This window comes from Asterias rubens, chromosome 3, assembly GCF_902459465.1.
Source record: "Asterias rubens chromosome 3, eAstRub1.3, whole genome shotgun sequence".
In the NCBI taxonomy this organism is placed as follows: Eukaryota; Metazoa; Echinodermata; class Asteroidea; order Forcipulatida; family Asteriidae; genus Asterias; species Asterias rubens.
In genome coordinates, this window is record NC_047064.1 from 18,085,220 (window position 1) to 18,112,066 (window position 26,847).

A 26,847-nucleotide genomic window follows, 5' to 3' on the forward strand; every position below is an offset into this window, starting at 1 on the left:
GACTGTACGCACAGCGCAAGAGCCAGTAGTCCCACGAGGGGCCAGCAGTCTCGCGAGAATGTCGCAAGAATCGACTTGTCCACAAGTCTCTTCCAACTGTGATGTACGCACAGCGCAAGAGCCAGTAGTCCCACGAGGGGCCAGCAGTCTCGCAAGAATGTCGCAAGAATCGACTTGTCCACAAGTCTCTTCCAACTGTGTAGTTGTTTTTTTTATAATGCTTATTTATGTGAAAATTTAAACACAATACTAAAGAACGTGCAATGACTATTGTTGGCCATAGTTTGACTAATTTAGCCCGAACTATTTTTCGGAACCAGCTTACCGGACATGATCGCATTGCTGGTTATCAATAGCCATTTTCAATAGCACAGTGCTGAGTGGACCAGTTATAGCAAAGTTAATGTGTGTTCACTTGACATGAGAAGAGGTGTTTGAACTCGGATGTCATTGGTCCTTACGTAAACGTGGCCAGTCATAATAAAGTGCCCATCGGGAAATAATCTGGAAGGCGCAAACTAAGGTCACATGGTCTGTTAAAGTGCTTCTGTTTTGCTTATTTGTATTGTGGTTACATTTTTATTAATATTATTTTTGGGGGTACAAAACAAATCCGGTTCCAATGTGGAGTGCGGTTGACATTGGTAAGGCAATTTCATATTTGCTTACTAGGCCTAAAGTTAAACAAAGCGTCAATACAGCTTAGCTTTAGTCATATTGCACTTTTCAAATTATAAACACTTTTTTTTCAAATTATAATGTGAATCCTGTACATTTACATGTAACTGAAGATTAAAACAAGACAACAAGAACCCATTTTTGTGAACAAATTGTGTATTGTTTATTTGTCTGTTATGCAATTGTACACACATCATAATGATAGTGAAATAAATATACAAATTAGAGCTCAAAATCATATCGCTGAATATTTACAAAAATAGTATTCTACTTTTAAAATTTTGTTAAGAGATGTACACTTTGGACGGAGTTTTAGAATATATAGGTGGAAATCTTACAAAACAGTTAAATTGTATTGAATAAAAAAATGTCTATGAAAGGCACTGGTCAAAACTATATACATGTACATGATCAAAAAGAGGTAAATTCTTTACATGTAAATGAGAATACTTCTTCAAATGGAAAGTGAAAGTAGGCAAATACGTACACTGAGTTTACAGATATTCCTCAAAATCATTTCCCATCGTCCTAAAAATACTGCTTTGTGGCCTAAATACTAAAGTGTTGTAGTAAACCTATCAAAGTACTATCTAGTACTTGTGTGGGTGATTAAGTACTTGTGTACTAAAATCAGTCATCAATCTATGACATGACCCCACCTTTTTAATAACTTCTTTACGAGGAATGAAAATGTTCCAAGTTAACCGTCAAACGATATGTCATTTGCACTGATGCATGCAGCGTCCTGGCTATAGAAATGGGTTATTTATTTGTGAAAAGAACATGAAGTCACAACAAACTGTTCGTGAACAAATTTTCACTCCTTTTGTTATTAAGGAACAGCTTGCATTTCCCTGAAATAATTTTTGGGATTCAGGAAACAAAGTTCCCATATGAACGGGTATAGAAATTATGAACAATTAGGCCTACTGATTATTGTTCTGTTGGTGGCACGATCCCACTGAAATGGAGTCAAATTGCATGACATGTATTGTGCATAACTAACCAATGCAGGCATGAGTAACTCAAGGGGATTGTCTCTGACTCAACCAAGATCATGGGTGACGATGTCACTAGCAAGTTCTGTCACCAAACCTTTTGCGAGTTTGATTTGAATAATGTCTTGTACATTGACTTCCTAAGTCACAAGTTGTTTGCTTAAATTAAAATTCCTCAGACTATAGAGACAGTTGTTAGTTGTTACATGTCTCATGGTTTGGCATTTGGGACAGGCTTTTGCATAGTAGGATGAGAGATGGTGAACACTACCGGTAATACACAATTCTGAATGAATGTGTATGGTTCCAGAGGTTTGCTCATCTGGAGGTTGCTATGCAAAGCTTGCCCCAAACAATTTAATATAGCAGCTGTTTCTATAGTGTGAGGAATTCAAATTTCACCGGTAACTAAGCAAGTCATTGTATCAGAGGTTATTCAAATTCTTAATTGCAAATGGCTCATTAACCAGGCTTTAAAATTAAAATGACAGCAACTCAATTTATGCAATTTCTGAACCTCTTTCCAGAGTCCAATTTCATAGAGCTGCTTAATTAAGCACAGAAAGTAGCTAAGCACAACAAAATTATGATAAGCAGAATATGAGTACATGTACCAGCCAAACTACCAGTCAGATTAGACTGGTATCCTGCTCATATCTGCAGAAAATTTTTAAGCAATATGCTCTGCTTAAGCAGTTCCATGAAACTGGGCCCCATGGCCCAATTTCATAAAGCACAAAAACTTGCTATGCACAGAAAACTCTTGCTTACTAAAAACAGGTTACCAGCCAAAATACCGTACACCATTGCTATGACTGTACCCTGTTCATTTCTTGCTTAGCAAAGAAATTTGCAAAGCAGAATTTTCTGCTAAACAGCTTAATGAAATTAGGCCCAGGTAGGACTTGAATAGTTAAATCCTTGAGGAAAGGGGTCAAGAAATCAACACATTTTGAATAACCCATAGGCCCGAGTGAATGATGGCTAATAGTTAAACATAACACAGGTGTTGTAAGATAGGGTACAGCGCTTGCTAATGTATAATCTTGGATAAAAAAATCTTCAAAACAAAAGTCTGGGTTGATAAAAAAAAAAATTATACTTTTCATAATTTGTTTTTCTTTTGGGTTCCTTTTCCTTGATTTCTTATTTTTGGAAGATTGTGAAATTAAGGTCTCAAAAGGTCTTAACCAGAGACCCTTAGATCTTTGCTCCGAGACCGAGGGGCCCGGAATTAAGTCTGCTCCAAGACCGAGATTGAGTCTTCAAAATTTAAGACCTGGAAACAGCTGAGACTTCAACAAATTGTGTCTTGAGACCTGGGAAGACTGGTCTCGAGACCTTTAATACTGGTTTCAGTAAGTCATCTTGGCGAGAACAAAAAATCGCGGCAAGTTAAATTTTCAGGCTCAGTAAGCACTCCCCAAGTTGATTTATATTCCACAAAGTAAATCAACTTGGCCAGATAAGTTATTTTGTCTTCTGGATAAGCGGTATGGCATTTCTGAAGCTCCGTAGTTTCTGCAAGTGCTGTACCTAATCTTACATAGAGGGAATTAGTAATGTGGTCAAGAATGGTTACAGACATAGGGCATTAGTTGTGAAATGTTTGTGAGTGTTAAAGTATGGTTAGCATTTGTATGAAGTGTGTATTTGAAAATGCTTAATTATTCAAAATTGTGAGTAGCACGACAATGCAAATCAATTGTGAACAAACACACTGTGACTTACTATCAAATCTTCCTGATCATTTGTGACAAATTCATTATGCAAGAGGAAGCACAAATACATTTCGTCCCAGTAATCACAGCTTATTTAAGAAATTGGTCCCACCTTCTAGCTTGAAATTTGTTTGCAATAGTGACCTACTCGAAGAGCTAGAGTAAATTTGTACACGCCCATCACATTCCCATTCCTCAAAATCAAAACTCTGAGGGTAAGTTAAGAATGTATGCTAAGCGTGTGACCATGATCTGAGAATGTCAATGTCATTTTCATTTTACCTTAAAAACAATCCCTCTGACAACAATGACAATGATTATTAGGAATGACGTTTGATTTTTGTTTATGATCATAGTGGTATGAGAGGTGTTTGAAGCTTTTGTAAAACAGACAATACCAACCCCTAGAAGAAAAAAAGAAGAAAAAATGCGAAGGAAGCTTTTTGCATTTTCTTTAGAAAATATATATATATTTTTTTAAAGCTAGACAAAAACACATTTATACCGTTTATCTTTCGGCTGCATAACCATAAAGTGTGAATGATTTGTTTTATGCTGATTAGTATGAGCAGATCAATTTAAAAGTTATGATTGATGTCAAATGATATTATTAATAATCTGTAATTTCTTGTTCATGACGGGTAGGATGCCTGTGGTGGTAATGTGTTCCAGTTTTTAATAACTGCTTTTGGGTATGAATGAATATACCCCAGAAGTGATGTGCTCACAATTGTTACTGGTTGAGCTATGTGTTTACATTGAGCACCTTGTAAATGGTTTAAAGGTGATGTGGCGCAAAATGCAGAATAATTTGAAGTCTTATTGGAAGAATTGTGTTGAGTTTTGGTGGTAGAATTTATTGTCTTCATGTTGTATCGTGTGGTTGTGCTTTTGGTCTTTTGCCCTCTGGTAACGGCGACAGCCTGACCGGTCTACCATTCCCAATCACACTCTTCAAACCCTGCTGCATGGTCCCACCACTCTGACCACCGCTGCTGTTCACCGTGTTAGTCTGACTAGCTATCACTGACCAGGCCTTGGATCGCCGCCCTGCGTTCAGTCGACCCTTCCCGTGGGCGGGGCTGACCCCCAATGCCTCCAGCTCCTCTCGGTGCTGGGTCTTCATGCGAGCCTCAAACTCAAGGATGTACTTTGGGAACAGACTCCGCTCGTCGTAGGAATTCTTACAATCTGGATGAAAAAAGAAAGGCACTTATTTTAATTTGTTGATTGTATGGCTTTAAAGCTTGAACGACACTGAACATGTTTGGTAATTGTGAAAGACCAGGGTTCTCACTTGGTGTATCCCAATATATGCCTGAAACAACAAACTTGTAAAAATTTGGGCTACATTGCATGCGAATAATGAAAGAAAAAACACACTTGCACAAGTTTGTGTGCTTTCAGATGCTTGAGAAAGACTTCACGCTTGAAGTCATTCTCAGATTAAAATATTTTAAGAGAACATACCTCTTTCTCAAAAACTACGTTACTTCTGACGTAGTTGTTTCTCACAATGTTTTATACTGTTAACAGCTCTCAATTGCTCGTTACCAGTAAGATTTTATGCTAATAATAGTTTTGCACTGAATTACAGTTTATTAGAATGATTCACTGACCAGTCATATCGTCGGGTTCTTTGGCCAACACCTTGGCATCGACGATATCTTCTCGATCTCGGAAATACCGATGAGGATGGGTGACAAAGTCTGGCTTCCTTAACGTCCCGACGTCGTCCAACTCTGGTACAAACAACGCCTGCCAAAACAGTTTGTAAGGAGATCAGATTAAAGGGTGTATAATTTTGCTAAAATCTTGTTACAAATTCTATCCTTACTTTTATCAAGAACCCATATAAATGTTTTCTATAACAAATTAAGTTTGGTAAAATGATTGAACATAACTTTGTCCCTATACTGGACACCAAAAATGGAACTGCATACAAAACTTTGTAGGCCTAAGCACATTTTATTGTACATAGTCAATAAGGATTCCTCATTTTGTCAAAGAAAACTCTTGACTATGATAACTGTTAATCATCCATTAAAAATCATTGTACATGGGAACCTAAATTCCCCACAATATTGTAATACTCTTGAGAGTTTTGCATGAATTACAGCAAGAGTAATGGCTTTACTCTCACATTTCTTAAAACATTAAAATTGTACAGCCTGGAGGACTGGTTATTCCTTGCAGGTTTTCGTAAAATTTGAATATGAAATTTTAGCAAAAAAAATGGTCTGTCGGTGAAGGAGATCAATGGAAATGGAAAATTTGAGAACTACACATATCTTAAAATACGGTGTTAAAAGTTCACACAATGACCTTTCCAATGCACATTCCTTAATAAAGAAACAGAACCTGCTGTTCCAACTGTTTAACCCTATCTTTACCCTGCCAATTCAACTTGACATTGGAAATGGTGTTTATGTTATCACGGGATCAATAATTGATGGTCCACAATGTGGAAATAGCATCTACGATGTGACCTATATGACCCCAAGTTGAGGCAATCTATATTAAGCTGTTGATTTTGTTAATGGCGTAGCCGTGAAGATGAAAAATGGCAAATACAAACCTGCGTCCACAATGGAAGGATTGGCTTCTCTGAAGGCTGCTGCATGATGGGATCAAGGGGTGAAAGGTCAATGCATGCAATTAGCATCAGTAATGAGCTGCAGGGCGAGACTGAAAACTTGTGTTAACAAGAACTACATGAGTATGACTACAATGGTGTTGAGTGAAAAATACTGGTTGAGATGAGAGAACTGAACTCGACTTCACCAAGATAGTCTTAACTTAGAACTAGTCCTAGTTGAGGCTAGTCTTAAAGTTTAGGAAATTTGTCCGAACGCGAGATAAGACTAGCCCTCAACTCTTTGTGAAATCCACCCAAGGGCTTGATTTCACAAAGAGCTAGGACTGATCTTAAAGACAGTGGACACTATTGGTAATTGTCAAAGACCAGTCTTCGCACTTGGTGTATCTCAACATAATATACATAAAATAACCAACCTGTGAAATGTTGAGCTCAATCGGTCGTCGAAGTTGCGAGACAATAATGAAAGAAAAAACACCATAGTCACACGAAGTTGTGTGCTTTCAGATGCTTGATTTCGAGACCTCAAATTCTAAATTTGAGGTCTCGAAATCAAATTTGTTGAAAATTACTTCTTTCTCGAAACAACGTCACTTCAGAGCGAGCCGTTTCTCACAATATTTTTTGACCCTCAACCTCTCCCCACTACTCGTTACCATACATGCCATAATAAGGTTTTATGCTGATAATTATTTGGGGTAATTACTAATAGTGTCCACTGCCTTTAACTGTGTGAATCAATCTTCACTGCTGAGCAAATCGTGGTTTCCTGATATGAATCACTGTGGTAATAGGCCTCAGCTAATGTAAAATCAAGGCCAGTTTCTGGGAAGTAACGTCGTTGTTTGAAAGCAAAACAAAGGACAATCAAAAGGTAGCATCTATGTTGTATATCATTATTTGTAAAATTATACGTCATAGCCAAGTGGTTAAAGATGCAATGTCAGATTGTTTGCCGATTTGACCAAAACATTTTGATTTAAAATTCAATAAGGTATTTTGATGGGGGTCAAGAAAGTTACAAGCTTTCATTTGAGCCATTGCTCAAAAAAGTCCGCCAATTATTAGCAGCAGATAAATAAAGTGCTCAAAATTAGTTTTTGTCGGGATCCCGACAATATATCACGTGACCAATTCTTATGTGTTTTGAAAGAAATGTTTTAAATTTTTGTCATGGTTCCTGACCATTAAAAGTAAAAGTTTAACTTTTTTTCGTAAGGGCGGCGATACTCTTTGAAATACCATTCACTCAAAAAACAATCAATTTTAAATGTTTGGGGCCAAAAATCTGATCTTTAAAAGTGACTATTATTATTATTATTATTATTTATTTGACCTCAACAAATACAAGTACATAAAAAGTACAGCAAAAGTTAAACGAAAAGCAACGAACCAATCAAAATAATAATGAATACAAAAAATAAACCAGCAAAAAACACACAATAAATATAAAAACAAAAAATAAAACTAAAAACCCAGAACAGAACATGACAGGAGGGCAACTAGCTCAAGCTCTGGTGTTTCTGATCAGCAGAGTGAGGATTCAAGTAACGGCCATGACATTTATGTTCTCGAGCAGAATACTTTTCCATAAATGCTTTGTCTTTCGGATGGGACATTTAGCCTTAGATTTCATGTGGTAAAGCACGTAAACGAACTCAGAACACTAATCGTGGAAGAGTAGGGGATAACCCCCTGCGTTTCTGGTTCACATACATGTAGCAAGCACCCTTGTTTACATGTTTCCTCGGGCTGGGAAGGTACAGTGAAAGGGTAGGGGTTAACCCCAGTGTTTCTGGTTCACATACATGTAGCAAGCACCCTTGTTTACATGTTTCCTCAGTCAGGCTGGGAAGGTACAGTGATTAAGTTCACTTATGGGGCGTGCTTGGTTTCATTACCAAAATGATATAATATTAACTCTCTACCACTTAATCTTCGATCTTGTGTTTGTACCGCAAAATTTAAGTCTCTTCTCAAAACTTATCTTATGTCACAGGTTTTCAATGACTAATTTTGTTGTGTCTGTTTTTCTTTGTGTTGTGTTTTGTTTTTGTTTTGTTTTTGGTTTTACTGCGCCTTGAACACCCAGCAGGGTGGATATGTGCGCATTACAAGTCTTCTTCTTCTTCTTCTTCTTCTTATTATTATTATTATATTAAAAAAAAATGGATATGTATTTGTTTGTACTTGTTTTCTGCCTCTGAAGAAGGTCCGGTTTGGATCGAAAGCTAAGGCCACCTACCCTATTCATTAATTATTTAATATAAAAAAAAATATGTATAAAAAATGGTTGCTCCCAAAAAGGCCCCTTCTAAGTGGGGCATTCAAATTTTGACAAATACAAGAACAACGGTTTGAGATTGAAAGCAAAAAATGTCTGCAGAGGAGCTGAAGTATTTTTTAAGTATTTGAAATGAAGCAAAAAGGGAAAGCTACGATGGGTTTACATGCTGGAATTCCATTGAGAGAAAAACATGTTGAAATATTAATAAGCGATTTTTTATTTTAAATTAATCTGGCAGTGATGAAGGATCATTGTCAATTTAAAGATAATTGATTAACGAGAAACAAGAAAGAAGTTTTGATTTATCATTGGAAAGAAGATTGAAACCTGCTAACATTTGAAACCTGGTAAAGAGAAACATAACGAGACAAATTATAGGCACCAGCAGCCATTGTTTAATAACATGGTCGAGCTGCCCAGACCCAATCTCATACAGCTGCTAAGCACAAAAAGTAGCTCAGCAGATACAACAAAAATTATCACCAGAATAATGTTACCCACCGAAAATACCATTCCATGTGTACCATGTGTGACTGTCATCATGCTCATTTTTGCTTAGCCGAAAATTTATTAGGTCTATTTGCTTCTTAAAGACAGTTTCATGGAATGGGGCTAAAGGCCCAATTTCAGAAAGCCTGTAAGTAAGCATATAAACTTGCCAAGCACAGACAAATCTGGCTTAACAGAAACTGGTTGCTCGCCGATATTCCATAAAGTTTAAATTGTTGCAACTGGTGCCCCCTCATGTTGCTTAGCAAAGAAATTTGGTAAACAGGGTCAAGGATAGGGTTAATGTTATTGATATAAATGGGCAGAGATGAAAAGGTTTGACAAAATGTAAAAATGCAGTTACTGTAACAAGTATGTAATAAAACAAGAATTGTAGCATTTTAAAAAATACGTTTAGCTATCTTGACACCCTTTGAGGATTCATCCCGTGGCTGTGCTCTTTATGTACTTTGAGAGAGAACTTACAGCAAAACAATATCATACAAGGAATATAGAAAGAGAAAACTAAATTATGAAACAAAAAAAAGTTGTAGTTACATACGATGAGAGAAAACTTACAGCAAAAGGTCCTCCAGCGGGATTAGAAGATGGTGGTTGACCGGCGTGGATCTTATCCCAGTAGAGATAAGGAAGCTCCGGTATCGTCCCTGGTTGTTTCCTCTCCCTCTTTTTGCTCCTCAGCTCCTGGTATTCCTTACCTGTAAACCATGTCAAAAAAGGTAATGAGTTAGTTAAAATCCGTAGCCGAGCAGTCTACATGTACATGTAGTTCACCAAACCTAAGCTCAGTGCCCAGTTTCATAGAGCTGCTTAAAACCATTGGACACTTTCGGTGAACGGTAGTGTCCAAAGGCCAACACTTCCTGTATCACAACTTATATATAAAACAACAAACCTGTGAAAATTCAGGGCTTGTGTGTCTGGTGACTTGCATAAAAAAAAAAAATCAACCTACCTAGCCTGGTCTTTTCCCAGGTGTTGACCTTGGTGAGTGGATCCATTAGGGTCTCCATCATCTCCTCTGTCATCTCTTCTTGAGACGAGTCGAAGGTGTCGGCGCTGAATGATTCTCCGCTGTCTGAATCCTCACACTCCTTATCCTCAATGGAGACCTCCTCTGGAGGGCGGTAAGGCTCGATCTTCCAATGGTCCTCCTGAAAGTAAAAGAAACAAACATCGTTACAGGATGGATCATACATATGCAATGTTGTTGACTCAAGTTGCTGACTTGGACTCATTAACTCATTAAGTCATTAACTCGAGTCCCCAATTGCATTGACTTGTGAATTGACTTGGCTTGAAAAAATAGTTACTTGGTAACAACACTGTTTGTAAGGACTCAAAAAATGAATGACCATCAAAACTTACTGGGGGCTTGACTTAACTTGGGACTAGTCTGTTGATAGCATTAACTATTTTGAGAAAGGATTACATTCAAAGAAATATGGTTTGGGAAAAACAAATTCAGAAAACAAATTTTATCTCAGAAGCAACTTAGCATGAATCATTTTCTTTTAATTCTGTGGTTTGGTGTCTGTTTGTAAATGCTACAAAAAGAGATGATGTTGGTTCCTGCTGTCACCTCACTCACCGTGAATGGATTTTACATTCTTGTGAAAATACTGTGCCAGTTTTGTCCTCTTTCTTCGGCAAGTAATCATTGTATTCAGCTAAAACATGTGACCTTTATTCTACATCTCTCTTTATATAATTTTGCCTTAAAATCAGCATTCTGCTGACAAAATCTTGTAATTTGGACTCACCTGTCCAAACGTTCCGATACAGATACCGTAGACATCCCAGACCTGGACGCTACCATCAGCTGATGCAGAGACTACCAGCGTACGATCGTTTCTCTCACATATCAGCAGACTGTTGATCATATCGCCGTGGGGATGCCAGGATGCGATCAGAGCTGAAGGAATAAGAACAAGGGTGGGTTTTCTTTCAAATGCAAACACGCAGCCAACATAAATTAGTAATACAGAGATGCCAACATTGAACTTAAAAAAAGAGTAGCATTTCCCAAAAGTTAAGGGCGAGCGTGGCTTGGGCTCCCTAAACCGATTTTTATATTACCCTCTACAATGCTAATTAGCTCATTTTCAGGCATTGTCGTGAAATAACAATTACCTCTGTATGCACCACCAGAACAGCTACAAATGTTTATAATGGCCAGTGAAAAAAAAAATAAAAAATTCCCTTATCTTCTGACTTTGTTTAAAACAAAACATAACAAAGGGTGGCCTTACTTAAATGTTTTTGTTTTAATGGTCAGAAATGCAACAACAAGCTATTGGGAGAGAGAGAAAGAAAAAAAAAAAAAGTGTCCGGATTTTGGGCAAAAAATACGTGTCCGTATTTTGGGCATTGTCTGGACATCGGCGCTACAATAACTAGTAAGAAAGCATGGAAACTGTCTAGCTTAGATCTCACAGGCCACTCAGTTGAAGGTATTTTTGTTCAGAAGGTCTCCTTTTTTGCCGCCATTATTTCTTACTTTTTGTGCCAAGCTTCGATGAAGTACATGTACAGACAGCGTGGGCACAATAATAGTGGATACATGAGGAATGAGGTTACTGTGACACGTTAGCTCACACACAACCTCATTCCCCACGCACGTGTGCACTATTCCCAATGGTGTAATAGAGATCAATGGGTACGATCTTGCAGCAATGCACTAGCGTAAAAATACTCATCCGGCCAGCCAGCGGGGGAGAGGGCACGCATCAATCATTACGTCGAGACACTTACATTGTTCGAGTGAATTCGCCGCTATTATTCAACACTGCATTCTAAAATTAAAAGTGTCTTTTCTCTTCTGTTACAATTATTTGGATTTTTTTTTCTAAATTTTTATTTCCACTTAATAGTTCATCGTTGTTTGCATGTATTGTACGATTTAACAAAATTATATTGGGCGGCTTGTTTAGCGTGTTTTATTGAGTATTATCGTAGCGTCGTAGTCACGGCTCGAAATCGTATTTGCTACGCCCAAATCGTGTATGTTGGTATCTCTGGTAATAAGCCTTTTGCGAGTTAGATTTTAAGAAAGTTTTGTACAACGACTTGTTAGTCACAATATACTGCTGAATTCCTCAGACTATAGGGACAGTTGCTGTGTCAAAATGGTTCAGGGCAAGCTTTTGTATAGCAACCTCCAGATGAGCAGACCCTGGTAACATTGTGTCATACACATCCATTCAGAATTGTGTATGGGTGTTGGCAGCTCTGAACTTAACTACACAAAAGCTTTCCCTGTCTGTCTCTATAGTCTGAGGAATTCAAATTAGAGAGGTAACTTGTTATCAAACACGTTAGTGTACCAGACAATATCCAAACCTAACACGCAAATGACCAGTATCCAAACTTCGTGTGACCCAACATACACAAGAAATACCAAACCTTTGAAAGTTTAGGCTCAAACTGTCATTGCTGTCCCGAGAATGGAGTGAAATGTTATCACTGTTTTCAAACATGAGGTTTTCGAGTCACAAAATCAAACTTCATCATTTCAGGCAAAATGTTTTCAAGCAAACGTTTTTCACCGTGACCATCTAATACACCATTTAAGAAAAAACAAGTTTTGTGCAAATCCATGAAAAGTCTTTCGCAACAAGTCTTTCCTATTCCTCACAGATGCTTCTTCAATTCAATAGCAAGAGTACCTAGGGATGATTGCTTGTACAAAATAAGATATCAAACAGTGATTTCATTTTTTTTGATACCCTCAGGAAATCTTACGTGGTGCTTCGGTGATGAGTGATTCAGATTGTAATACGCAGTACTCCTGTATGTTCCAGACTTTGATGACTCCGTCCGTGTCTCCAGTGACTAAGATGTGATTGTTTTCATTCACTGCCATCACCACAAACGATACTGTAAACAGTCAAAAAAAAAAAAGGAAAAAGAAAAAGAAAATAACAAAGAATCAGTTTCGGTGAACTTGAACCTGTGACCTCCAGAATAATGGCCGGCACTCATACAGCTGTACAGTGTATAAGGGTGGCATGGTTGGCGTGTGCCTAAAGCGCTCGCCTCTCACCAAGGTGACCCCGGTTCGATTCCCGGACGGGGCCATAATGTGAGTTGAGTTGTGCGTTGGTTCTCTGCTGTGCCACGAGGGTTTTCCAGAACGTCCGGTTTTCCTCCCTCGGGAAAAATCAAACACTTGGCTGTGCTCCGTGGTCATAATGGGTTGATGTGGCTGGCAGCCAAAGGCACCCTTGCATGCCTGCTGCTGGAACACATTGTAGCCGCGTCCTTCGCAATTCAGCTCTTAGCTGCGAGTAAGGATGATTAGCCCCCCAAATTATTATTATTATTATTATTATATCTACACTCAGTACAGACCAATACAGTGCAAATCCATGTCAGTACTAAAATGCTGCACTATGGTTTTTACATTTAAAACCAAAACAAATTTGGACAGAAGTCAATTTTATTTTTCTTACACGAGGTACTAGCATTGAAAATAGAGTCAATCTAACAACAAATATTATTTCCACCAATGCAAGTAAATTGTTTAACATACCCGTTAGTATAGAATGGTTTATTACAAATCCTAGGGGTATCAATGGATAAACAAATCCTAGGGGTATAAATGGGTACCTGGGAGGGTAGAGGTTGATAATGTGTGAAAAGCCACAAGTGCCTTACAGGCAGCTCAGGGCTGTATACTCCCAAGGGAGCTGAGAAAGATTAAAGGGATGTTATTGGCCCTATGACCAGGGGACTCATGTAAAAGCGCATTGATACACTTATTGTGAAATACGCTATATAAGAATTTGTCATTATTACTAATCCCATCGTGATGCCTTTACCTTGTTTATGAGCTATGTACTCAGCCAGCAGCGAGTTCTTCGCCGTGTTCCAGAAGCGGACCCAACCGTTCCCGCCGCAGGATACAAGGTTGGCACCCCCTGATGCAGACTGGCCCTTCCTGGCGTCCAGAAACACCAATCGAGTGATGATGACATTATTCTAGAGTGAAAAAATTTTTAAAAAATAATGCAGAGAACTGAAGTTCTGAGGTCCAAGTCATCGGAGTGCGGCTTCAAGCTCAAGTCTCTACACTTCTGTCCTCAGGGTAAGACACTTAATTTCAAGGTGAGGGCACTTCCATCGAAAAATCTTAAAGGAACACGTTGCCTTGGATTGGACGACTTGGTCGTTGAAAAGCATTTGAAATGCATATGGTTCGAAAGATAATTCAAAAGTAAAATATGCTGATCCACACAAGTTTGCCTCGAAATTGCATGGTTTTCCTTTTACTTTGCGAAATAACACGGTCGGCCATTAATTTTATGGGAGTAAAAAAGTTGACTCCCATAAATGGCCGACCGTGTTAATCGACGAGGTAACAGGAAAACTACGTAATTTCGAGGTATGTTTGTGAAGATCATTGTATTCTACTCTTACAACATCTTTCTTACCATATACATTTTATATCCAACGGTTTCAAACGCTTTTTATAGACCAACTCGTCCGATCCAAAGCAACGTGTTCCTTTAACATCCCTTTTCACACTGTATCTCTTATCCCCATGAAATACACCCCATGGGCAAACTTTCACACTGTGTCCCTATTCTACGAGGTTCCAAATGCACATTTCAAGAATACCCCAGGGGGGTTTACCGCTTACCCCTACTTCGGACCAGGGGTGGCTTTTCCCGGGGGCATGCCCATTTACCGGGGTAAATAGGGTAGAATGATCATAGTGTGATCAAGGCTGACTGTATCCCTGGGGGCAACCCCAGGAAACAGAGTAGTGTGAAAAAAAAGTTATTTCTATGGAAAACTGGGGTGTCGTGGCCGAGTGGATAAGAGCACCGAACTCAAGCTCTGATGCTTCTGTTTAGCAGAGTGTGGGTTCGTATCCCGGTCGTGACACTTGTGTCCCTGAGCAAGACACTTAACTATAATTGCTTCTCTCCACCCAAGGGTAAATGAGTACCTGTGAGGGCAGAGATGGTTCGGGGATTGGTTGCGCACAGGCTGTATACTCCCCAGGGAGCTGAGATAGTTTAAGGAATGATTTAAAGCCCAGTGACCAGGGGTAATAATGTCAGAAGCGCTTTGAGACACCCCTCAGGCGAGAAAAGCACTATATAAGAACAGTCTATTATTACTATTATTATTCTTATTAACTTTTAAAGTGGCACAAACGTCTAAACCCAGTGGCCTCCATGTAACTCCGGGCCTGGGACCCTGCAAGCAAAACAACCAACCCTACCTGTTCATCCTCGCTCATATCACTGGATCTGGACCCAGGTCTCTGTGGCTTTGCACTCTCCATTGTCTCTGATTGATTGGTCGGGAGACGAGACAGTGCGGAGGCGTGGCTTTGAGTTTCCGGTTGCTTCTGGGATGTGGAGTGCTGAGTTGTAGCGATGGAGGCTATCGTTGCTTCTTTCTTGAAACCCTGTGGGAGAAAATGAAGTATAGAATGTCAAGAAGTTTAGAAAAAAATCAGGAACAAAATATTCATCTATAGGATTTGAGGCATTGCATGGTGAGGTATCAATGTATATTTGGTTTGCGGTAACACCATGTGTGTATCTACTTGCCAGGTAGAGTTGTTCTTAGGGAACTGTCTTGCTTTATTCTACTGCCGCGGAGTAGATAATCGGAGGTTCGGGAGACTTCTCAGTTCTGAAAAGAACTGTCCTGTTTTTAACTATCACCAGGGCGGATGGTATAGAAATTAGACTGGACTACTACTTTAGCTTATAGGATTGTAATTATAAAATATTCATCATTATCATCATCAGTCGGCTGCACAGCAGGCGGACACGTGCTTTCTCAAACCTATCCTGTCTTGTGCTCGTCTCCGAATCTCCAGCGGGGAGAGCAGAAAATCTGGTGACACTAATCTTGCGATGTACTCTGCGTAGAGTTGGCGCGGACGACCTTGTATACGCCGTCCATGAGATGGAGAGCAGAGAGCAAATATACAAAGTGAAATATGAAAATTCGAAGAAAAAAAAACATGACATTACATAGGGGGCTTGGTAAACATCTAACTTTCATGTTGATCTAAGCCCAGGTTCATGCACATGCTTACAGGCCAATCTTTTGCTCGGCACAAATAAGCAGGATACCTGTCACTATGGTACATGGCAAATGGTATATTGGCTGGTTCTTACTTTATTGTGGTAAGCACAATTTGTTTTGCTAAGCTCATTTATGTTCTTTTATAAAAGCAGCTCGATGAAAGTGGGCTCAAGTACCGGTGCCCCAAACGTTTGTCATGTTTGTCTGTACTTGCAAACTCAGTTGCCTTTGTGATCTTTTTTTTTCTTAAAACTGGTAGCATGAAGGTCTTAAAGGATTTGGGTACCTTTCAAAATGTCCATAGATTTACATTAAACTTACAGGGTTTTAAGATAATGGTAGTGGAAAGCTTCCCTTCAAATATTACTTACTGAGGTGCTGCAGTTTTTGAGAAATGAGTAAAACAATATCATGAAAGTACATTTGTAAATGATTAAAATAATTTTCGTCTCATGAGACGAAAATTATTTTCATGACATTGTTTTACTCATTTCCCAAAAACTACAGCACCTCAGCACGTAATATTTTCAGGGAAGCTTTCTACTATCATTATCTTCAAACTGTGCAAGTTTAGTGTAAATCTGTGGACATTGTGTTTTTTGTCCTTCAAAAGTTACATAGACCCTTTAAGCGAAAATAACTGTAGACTCAACCTGTATGAACTACTTTATTAGTCATGTTAGTGGCAAAAATTACTCAAACACTGACCAATCTAGTTCCTGCCCTTGACTTGACGACTTTCTTCAGGTATCGTTGGCGGAGATGTCTCGAAGCAACCTCTGACCCAGAATTCCATATGATGATTTCACCGTCGTAGCTCGCCGTGGCTAGCGTGTGCGGGGCGCTGAATGCAGCAGCTAGAATATCATCGTGGTGCTCCTGAAAAAAAGGACAGATTTTTTTTTAAAGAAATATAAATGTGAGTTAAAGGCACTGGACACCATTGGGTAATTGACAAAGACCAGTATTCTCACTTGGTGGATCCCAACATATGCATAAAATACAAAATCTGTGAAAATTTTGGCTTATAAAAAGTTGCAAGAGAACATTGAAAGAAAAAACACCATTGTTGTACAAATTTGTGTGTTTTCAGATGCACAGAAAAAAGGCTTAAGGCCTGAAGTCTTTTAATATTTGGGGGCGAGAAACTTCCTCTTTCTCAAAGACTACGTTCCATAAAATATTCCATACCTGGCCACCTTTCCACTCTGAGGGCTGAACATGGAACTGAGTGAGTTGTTGGTTTCGGAAGACAGTGATACACCTAGATAAAAATGCACAAAGTAAAGAACAAAATTAAAGTCGTCTGAAAGTAAACGGTTGAGTCTAAGAAATCCAAAACATACAATGCTAATACCAGTCCAATAAAGTTTTCAAGATAACTTCATTGACTTTGGCAGGAAGAATTTTGTCAACTATGTTTCAACCCAATTCCATTTCCACCCATTCTTTATGCCTGATAGTGAAACCTCCTCCAAGCTGTGGTGCCAGTTTTATTTGATGCAGCAATGTTTCACACGCACTGCCTGCGCTTGTAGATAAAATCACCGCAATTTAAATAAAAAACGGTGGAGCCAGACTCTGTACAATGTACATGAACGGTGTTTTATTTAGTTATAAATTTATTTATTTATAAAAAAGATCTTTTATCGTCTTACTTTCATCAGGGCTGAACTAATAAAACTGTAATAAAATTTGGTTTTCAGAAAATCCAGATTTTTGCGGACATGCCTGATGGTAATAAACACTGTAATAAAAATCTGTATCAACTTCTATTGATTACAACTTTTGTTGATTACCACTTCTATTGATTACAACTTCTATTGATTACCACTTCTATTGATTACCACTTCTATTGATTACAACTTCTATTGATTACAACTTCTATTGATTACAACTTCTATTGATTACAACTTCTATTGATTACAACTTCTATTGATTACAACTTCTATTGATTACAACTTCTATTGATTACAACTTCTATTGATTACAACTTCTATTGATTACAACTTCTATTGATTACAACTTCTATTGATTACAACTTCTATTGATTACAATTTCTATTGATTACTTTCAATACCTGTTCCATCCGATGATGATAAAGATTCTTTTGAGGACAACGACCTGTGAGATGTCGGCCGGATCTCCCATTCCAGCATTCAGAGTGTGATGGCAGTGACCGTTGAAATCCCACACCTAAAAATTGAAAAAGAGATATGGTCGTGTCTATGCAACAAGGTCCTAGCTCGAGTCTGTGACATAAGTTGTATATTGCACCGAGAACTTTCCCGGCAACCATGTCGTACCTCAGTGTCGTACCTCAGTGTCACATCTCTTGGTAAAAGAAACACAGGAAGACCTAATAAGAGGTACAAGGAATGTGTGAAAGGCAACATCAAACACGCTGGCATCCATCCCAAAGAGTTGGAACAGAAAGCTCAGGATCGGTATAATTGGCACACCCTCACACGTCAGGCTCATGTCAGCTTGGAGGAGCATATAAAAGAGCAGGCCTCATGATAGACTGGTCCCCTGTCCTTATCCGCAAGGATATCTAGTCCTTACACAAGTACATCAGATGTATCTGCGCATCTCATGAAAGCCATGTGAAATGATGTCAGGTCAAAGGTGACTATGTACGCTCAATAGCAGAACTCTGGCGTATTAAACTCATGGGCCTCGAAGTGTGCCGTCAGATGCTCAGGCTAGCCTCCTGACCGCCTGAGAGAGGGGAAAGACCGCAGCTGCAGCTGTACCTAGACAGTTTCCATGTCCCACTGTGGGTGGCTCACAAATTGGACTATACAGTCATATGCAGACGCACTGATTGCATTCAACAGACTACCTTCTACATCTTGGTTATTTTGAATGATATAAGACCTTTTAGACACACTCCAAGAGTCCCATTTCTTAAGCAAGATGGTGAAACCGCAAACAGACAATTCTATTTTTACCTTGACAGTGCCATCGCTACTTCCGGTGAACAATCTCGTCTCACTATGATCCAAACCGAGGGTGGTGATTTCAGCGTTGCCGTGGCAATTGAGGAATTGCTTAACCTTTTGACCTGTCTCCAGCAGCCACATGTTGACAGTTGACCCCTGACACGCGCTTACAACCTTTAGAACATAAACAATAGATACTAGATGATCACTAGATAAAAACTTGATGAATAACATACATTTGACTAACACTAAATGAATACCAGAAGACAGATGAACACAATCTAGAACTTTATTGTTAAGACATGAAGATGATTCAATGGGAGACTTTTGAGGCGATAGCGGGCATCCCTCTCACCGGGCCTTTTCCATTATGATGATCTAACTAAAATGTATTTGTACGCTTGTGTGTATCTTTCATGACCATGCTCACTTTTGGCAACAAAAATATATATACACAACAAAGGTAAACATATTTACAGAGAACCATCTGCAAACGACCGCAAGGTCTGACCTACTTAATAATAATAATAATAATAATAAGACTTGTAATGCGCATGTATCCACCCTACTGGGTGTTCAAGGCGCAGAACGTAATTGTCATAACTGGATATGAAATTTTCACATGTACATGTAGCATGTTAACATATAGTATATTGATTTCTAATCACACAAAACAAAACGTCCTGTGTCATATTATTTCTGTTGACATTTTTACTGAAACACTTTGATTAAAGAAATGCGAACAATAATAATAAGCAATGTCTGTGCATTTTGTGATGACTATAAAGAAATGAATGGTCCCTAAAGGGTTTTAATGAGTAAGAATGCAGGACATTTGAAATAAAGACATGTAAACACTGTATGTCAAAGCTAGCAGATAAGGAAACTCCACTAACCTGACTGAAGGTGGAGCTGTAGATTGCGCATGTGACCGGTTTGTCATGGCTAAGAACACGATCTTTCACTTCTTTCTTCATCTCCAGTAGAGTCAGCTGATAGTTGAACGCCATGAAGAGACGATTACGCTCCTCGTGGAAGAAAAGGTGGGTTGCCACTAAAAAGGTGTTACAGTTATAAAAGTTTTAAAAGCAGTGGATACTTTCGGTAATTACTCTAAATAATTTTGTTTGCATAAAACCTTACTTGGTAACGAGTAATGGGGGGAGGTTGATAGTATAAAACAGTGTGAGAAACAGCTCCCACTGAAGTGACGTAGTTTTCAAGAAAGAAGTTATTTTCCACGAATTTGATTTCGAGACCTCAGATTTAAAATTTGAGGTCTCGAAATCAAGCATGTGAAAGCACACAACTTCGTGTGACAAGGGTGTTTTTTCTTTCATTATTTTCTCGCAACTTCGATGACCGATTGAGCTAAAATTTTCACAGGTTTGTCATTTGATGCATATGTTGAGATATACCATAGTGAGAAGACTGGTCTTTGACAATTACCAATAGTGTCCAGTGTCTTTAAGGTACTGCATGGTAGGGAAGTGATATGATTTTCCATTTCTTTAAATTTGTTTTTATGCAAGTCGCAAGACACACAAGGCCGGAAGGCCACTTCAAGGTGTGGGCTACAACTATTTTATTCAAGAGGGCGTTGCCACCTACGGCTGAAACAGGGTTACCCCTTTTACAGTCCATACGGATGTAGGCTTGGGAATCCAACCTTCTTTTGCAGAATAAAACCAAGTTTCTGCTCAGTTCCTCTCACCCTATTTCATAGAGCTGCTCAAGCAGAAAATATACTGTAAGCAGCTTTCCAACAAGCAGAAATGAGCAGGATACCAAATTCAGAGACGCCAAGTTCAGAGGCCAGATATGCGTGAGATTTTCAAAGCTCACCCCCCCCCCCCCCAAGAAAAAAAAATCATTTCGGAAGACCTTTTTGTTTTATTTTGAAAAACGGAACCTAATGCGAGAGTCGCACGCCTGGTGCTTGGTAGGTCTGCAACTTGCACAAATTGTACATGTGACACGGTAGTTTGGCTGGTAACCTTATTCTGGTAATTGACGAAGACCAGTATCCTCACTTGGTGTATCCGAACATATGCATACAACAAACCTGTGAAAATTCGGGCTCAATTGGTCATCAAAGTTGAAAGAAAAATAATGAAAAGAAGAACAAAAGACACCCTTACATAGAATTGTGTGCTTTCAGCTTCCTGACAAAGCCTTCAAGCCAGAAGCCTTTCTCAGATTCAAAGTTTTTTGCTGAAAACTACATGTACCTCTTTCTCTAAAACTGCATCCCTTCAATCTGGTGGTTTTCTACCAATAGTTTATAATACCATATGCCTTGAACACAATATTCTCAATCTAAAATTCAGAAGATTAAATATTCCAACTTACAGTCTGGCCCTTTAGGGAAAGTCCCAGCAATTCTCTGCAGGCAAACTTGTAGTTGTACATCCCATATCCTCAGCACTTTATCCTTCGAGAAACTGATGAGCTGGCCCCTGCTGTGGTTGAACTGGACGTGCATGACTGGGGCCATGTGACCTCGCAACAGCTGTCAAGATTAAAATAAAATAACAGCAGTATAATAAGGAAAACAAAATATAATTGTTCTTTTTACCCTTAAAAAAGCACAGTATACATGTACTTATACTTTCCTTGAGTTCTGTGAAAAAAAAAATACCCAGGCAAATCACTCGGGTGGGATTCAAAACCTTGACCCGAGTATTCAGTTGTTTCTTTTTCATTTCACTTTCCGATTGAGGTTGGTAAAGATATTTGCTCCAGTGTTCTTGATTGTTTTGGTCCAGTCTCCAAACTCAAATTAAAGTTGCCAACATGACCCGCAATTTGTTTCAACAACAACATCTGTCAGGGTGTATGGGGATGATTATACATAAATGAATGGTTCCCTCTTCATTCTGTTGATTTGTTTCTGTTTTCTTCTTTTCATGCGCTTTGAGCACCTTATTAGGTGGATACATGCGCAATATAAAATTGTCCTTATTATTATTATTATTAATGGTCTCTAAAGGGATAGACAACTAGTGCAGTTGGCACGCTGATGATGCGGTCTTGGCGCGCTGATGATGCGGTGATAGCACAAGTGTTGGAATGTTTGTCTGACAGCCGGGTGTTTAGAGCAAATGCGACGTCATTAGTGCGGCGTGCTGTATGTGGGAAAGTGAATGGAGAATTTTATACTCACCCCAACTGGTTTGGAGACAACATAAGGATTCCATAAACAGACGTGGTGATTCACCCCTGCAGTGGCTGTTATAAAAAACATTCAAAGTTTGTTGTTTTCATTTTAATTGAGCAGATTAATTTTGTTCGCAACATTATGAAGAGCATAACCAGCCAAATCTCTAAATCTAAACCTTACTTTTATTTGAAGCAAGAAAAAGCAAATTAAACAACAATTGAAATATATATTGATACCTCACCATGCGATTCCCTCAAAATCCATAAAAAAAATAAACTCTTAAATAAAAACGTGACATTATTTGAAATTATTCCTTGATTTTTCTTTAATCCAACAAACACAAAAACCTAAAATTCTTACTGATAGACTCACCGATAAGGTTTAGACCTTCATGATAATCAAAGGCATTCACTCCCTGAGCAATGTTGAAGGAACTCCTGTGGAAAATATTCAAACATGTCAAGTTTTGCTGAGGTGTCAGAAACAACTAGACTAACTTCAAAAACACACACCAGCATACAAGGTATTCATGACGTACAAGACTTTAAAGCAAATTCCCAATTTTGTTTACAATGTTGTGAATATTCGCCTTTTGATGTTTTCCTCAGCAAAGGAGTTTGAGCAATTTTCTGCCAATTTAAATATTAAAAAAAAAGTATTTAAAACAACAAATTGCCATTAGGAAAAAGCAGAAGTATTTACAGAGCACACGAACTGACCAACATGTTTGAGGTGCAAGGTCACCACCCATGAATGGGCCAACGGTTAATCACAAATGTTTCACGAAAAGATGACCTTCATATGTTAACACCAAAATCAGTTCGGTTTCTACTGGTACTCTAATTTTTTACAGTAGTTTGTTTAGTAAAATAAGTTATTAGTTGATTCATCTGGAGGAATTCTCACGTTTTCATCCTTTGTCTGGCTTTTTCAATCCATCCAAGTACCATAGCATTCTGGTAGGTTGTTGAGCAAGAGATGAAACAGTCCAAATGTAATGCATATTTCACTGTAATAAAACCAATCAAAACAAAATTTTCAAAATGAAACTCACAAAAATAACTTCAAACCAACTTGGCCTAATTTCATGGCTCTGCCACATGCACTTATTATCATCAGTCTATGTAAGCGCCAAATTCCTACGCTAGCTGTGTAAGCAGTGAATGCCTTGCAAACATTCTCACACAAACAAAATTTTCCTACAGTAATAACCCATGAAATACGTTTAACGTACATGTAGGCACGGAATTCCCTGCTCCTTTGCTTACCTTCTAGCAAAGCCATGAAATTTGGCCTCACACTCTAAGCACATGACTTTTCTATTGATAAAAGCCAGTAGCGTGTAAAATGAATTTCACAAAAACTTTTTCACAGGACTCGGGAAAGTACTGAGTGGGTACTGAGTGGGTAAAAACCAAAATTAATATTCTTTATCCCCGATGCAAATTTAACATCTATTATATCGTTGCGGTACCCGCTGCCAAAACATAGGATTCGAACTGCCTCTAGCTGCCGGGCAACCTGGGTAGTCTAGTTGGTAAGACACTGCTCTAGAATTGCAAGGGTCGTGGGTTCGAATCCCACCCGAGTAACATGCCTGTGATATTTTTTCACAGGACTCGAGAAAAGTACTGGGTATACAGTGCTAACACACATCGGTGTATGGGTAAAAACCAAAATTAAAATTAATATTCACAAAAATGCTTAGCTGTATCATTTTGGTCTGAAGATCAAGCACCCTGGAGATTCTAGATGTTATGTTTTAAAGATTAAAAACACTCTCTACATCACCATGAAAAAAAAAGGCTAAAGATTTTATCAAAACAATGGCTATGTCTGTCTTGCCTGTTGTGCAACTTCTAAAGACGATTTGGTGGCAAAATAAAATCACGAGAGAAAATTGCCTTTTATGTTTGTGTTATTGTGGGGTTGAAATTTCATGTTGTTTAATTCTGAGGGGAAATGGCTTGGAAGTCTAAAATGAGCTCAAGAGAATTTCATGTACCCTTTAAAAAAAATGTATTTCATACATTACTTACCTTGTCTGGTCCACTCTTGATGCCCACTATGCCGAACCAACCGGCAATATTTGAATTTCTCCTTCAGTAGATCTTTGAAGTGCACATTCACCACTTGCTCTGTAAAATCAAGTACAGTAAGTATAACGGGTTGGCACAATAGATAATATCTTTATCAGCACAATGCTGGTGTAATGCCAAAATAATCAAGAAAGATTCAATAAAAGTCACATGTGAAAGTTTCAGACAATGTCAACTTGCTGAGAAAACAGCAAAAGAACTGTCATTGTATTTTTACACAAAAGTCAAATCCATAGATGACTCTGAAACAAAAGGTCTAATGGTTTATAATGAAAAGGTTTTTAAAGCCAGTGTATATTAGTAATTGTTAAAGACTAGCCTTCACATTTGGAATATCTCAACATATGCATAAAATAACAAACCTGTGAAAAGTTGAGCTCAATCGGTCATCAAAGTTGCAAGATTACAATGAAAGAAAAAAACACCCTTGTCACACAAAGTTGTGTGCGTTTAGATGCTTGATTTCAAGACCTCAAGGTCTCGAAATCAAATTCATGGAAAATTACTTCTTTCTCTTCAGAAGGAGCTGTTTCTCACAATGTTTTATACCATCAACCTTTCCCATTACTCGTCACCAAGTAAGGTTTTATGCTAATAATTATTTTTTAGTAATTACCAATAGTGTCCACTGCCTTAAAACACTTCTGAAACCTGCCATTTCCATATAAATGTACTTTCCACCATTGGAATGAATATTACTGCACATTTTTTAACAGGCCAAGTGTTTGCAAACATGCACAAGCCTTGTTGAGATTATCAAGAGAAACCTGTCTTACCTTGACCCTCTCCAGCTGTCTGCTGAGGTCTGTCAAACAGCGCAATGATGGCCGATGTGAACATGAACGCGTTAACGTTACCTCCTGTGTCTCCCATAACGATGATAGCCTCGTTAGAGTTGTTCGGGTTGCTCCTGACAACCAAAATAATAACAACAACATGACAACACTAGGACCCAATTTCATAGCGCTGCTTTTAGCACAAAAAAAAGGGGCTACCTGTAACTACAAAATGCTTAACAGAATTAGGTTAGCAGCCAAAATACTATTCCACATGTATCATCTGTCTGGTATCTTGTTCACGTTTTTAGTTATGCAGAAAGTTGTTTAATACTATTTGCTGCTTAAAGCAATCACAGAACATCGGTAAACAGTATTATTCGAAAGGCCCACACTTTGTGTATCACAATTTATATATACATTAAACAAAACAAACTGTGAAAATTTAGGCTCAGTCGGTCGGAGTCGGGAGAAAATGCACGTTTCGCCTTGTCATGACATGTGTTTAAAATAAATCTGTTATTCTCGTTATCGAGAACTGATAATTGTTTTAATGTTTGCTCAAAAAGTAAAGCATTTCATGGAATAATATTTCAAGGGAAGTCTTTCACCATTACCTTCTGTAAACCCTGTGAGTTATTTGTAAATCTGTGAACTTTTAATTTTTGCTCTGTTCAGAAAGTGTCCACTGGCTTTGAGTAGCTCTCTGACTGTGGGCCTTGGTCATAAGCATAATAAACACCCTTACTACGAAAAAAACATCCAACTCAAAGTATGATCTGCTCACATCTTCGATCAGCTTGCGCTATGAAAGTGCACAGTTTAGTTTACAAAAAATGTACACAAATCTTGCAAATTTACAAAAAGCAGACAATACACCAATTCAGTCACATCTTTGTTACATCAAAACCAACCATACTTGTCATTTTGTTTCTCAAATTTGAACTTTTGTGTAAAACAAAATTACACAAAATAAAATCTATTGATAATCTTACCAGTGGTCCATACTTAATGGCGTGTGCTCAAGTCCATATACTCTGTACTGGCAGTTGAATTCCAGCTTGGAGCTCAAGTCATAGAAAACTGTAGGGGAAAAGGGGGGACAGATATTTATTAAAACATCCTTTTTAATTTATAGTTCATCATGGCCACATACACAACACAGAAATGTATCTAAAGAAACTGATTCCAAAGCAATAGTGGTTGAGTGTTTTGCTTTCAAAGACACAGTGTCAAGACCGGGACTCGAACTCCAACTCTGCTGATCAGAAACACCAGAACTTGAGCCCATCACTCTTACTGCTCTTACTGCTTAAGGACACAAGTGTCAAGACCAGCCGTCGATTTCACCAAACTCTTCCTAACTTAAGATTGATCTTAGGACTTAGGACGAGTCCCAACCCTGCCCTGTAGCATGCAGACCTAAAGATTAATCCTAAGTTAGCACGAGTTACTCGTCCTAACTCGAGATGAGATTAATCCTAGCGTTTCGTGAAATCGGCTGTAGGACTTTAACCCCAATTCTGCTGATCAGAAACACCAGAGCTTGAGCCCACCGCTCTTACTGCTCAGCCAATAAAAGGGACTTTAACACCAACTCTGTTTAAACTGCTCGACCACAAAAGGGACTTGAACCCCAACTCTGCTGATCAGAAACACCAGAGCTTGAGTCCGGCGCTCTTAAGCTGCTCAGCCACGAATGGTATTTGAACCCCCACTCTGCTGATCAGAAAACCAGAGCTCGAGTCTGGGGCCTTTAAGCTGCTTAGCCACGAATGGGACTTAAACCCCCACTCTGCTGATTAGAAACACCAGAGCTTCAGTCTGGCGCGCTTAAGCTGCTCTGCCACGAATGGGACTTTAACCCCCACTCTGCTGAACAGAAACACCTGAGCGTGAGCCCAGCGCACTTACACTTAATCCGCCACAAGACAAAAGGGACTTGAAACCCCTGCTGTTTAGAAACACCACAGTTTGGGGCCGGTGCTCTGAAACCGCTCGACCAAGACACGCCA

At 38.7% G+C, this 26,847-nt stretch overlaps 1 protein-coding gene across 7 annotated transcripts in view; it reads right to left on the reverse strand.

Moving 5' to 3' along the window:
• Nucleotides 1–2,413: 2,413 nt before the first annotated feature.
• The window catches only part of LOC117288457 (WD repeat-containing protein 49-like), a 50,253-nt gene continuing 25,819 nt past the window's right edge, over nucleotides 2,414–26,847 (reverse strand). For 4 of the 7 annotated variants that reach the window (XM_033769327.1, XM_033769328.1, XM_033769330.1 and 1 more), the window contains exons 9-29: nucleotides 25,828–25,915; nucleotides 24,833–24,966; nucleotides 23,997–24,095; nucleotides 22,864–22,966; nucleotides 22,330–22,394; nucleotides 21,961–22,025; nucleotides 21,147–21,306; nucleotides 19,691–19,848; nucleotides 18,804–18,968; nucleotides 17,930–18,045; nucleotides 17,041–17,113; nucleotides 16,558–16,728; nucleotides 15,029–15,217; nucleotides 13,617–13,776; nucleotides 12,538–12,672; nucleotides 10,557–10,708; nucleotides 9,749–9,947; nucleotides 9,352–9,491; nucleotides 5,976–6,014; nucleotides 5,017–5,155; nucleotides 2,414–4,588 (exon numbers count right to left, since the gene is read on the reverse strand). In XM_033769327.1, coding sequence (XP_033625218.1) covers nucleotides 4,263–4,588; nucleotides 5,017–5,155; nucleotides 5,976–6,014; nucleotides 9,352–9,491; nucleotides 9,749–9,947; nucleotides 10,557–10,708; nucleotides 12,538–12,672; nucleotides 13,617–13,776; nucleotides 15,029–15,217; nucleotides 16,558–16,728; nucleotides 17,041–17,113; nucleotides 17,930–18,045; nucleotides 18,804–18,968; nucleotides 19,691–19,848; nucleotides 21,147–21,306; nucleotides 21,961–22,025; nucleotides 22,330–22,394; nucleotides 22,864–22,966; nucleotides 23,997–24,095; nucleotides 24,833–24,966; nucleotides 25,828–25,915 — 2,876 coding nt within the window. In that variant the 3' untranslated portion in view covers nucleotides 2,414–4,262. Of the gene's footprint in view, nucleotides 4,589–5,016; nucleotides 5,156–5,376; nucleotides 6,015–9,351; nucleotides 9,492–9,748; nucleotides 9,948–10,556; nucleotides 10,709–12,537; nucleotides 12,673–13,616; nucleotides 13,777–15,028; nucleotides 15,218–16,557; nucleotides 16,729–17,040; nucleotides 17,114–17,929; nucleotides 18,046–18,803; nucleotides 18,969–19,690; nucleotides 19,849–21,146; nucleotides 21,307–21,960; nucleotides 22,026–22,329; nucleotides 22,395–22,863; nucleotides 22,967–23,996; nucleotides 24,096–24,832; nucleotides 24,967–25,827; nucleotides 25,916–26,847 lie in introns of those variants that run through there. The other 3 variants (XM_033769331.1, XM_033769332.1, XM_033769333.1) reach the window with 3 other exon arrangements.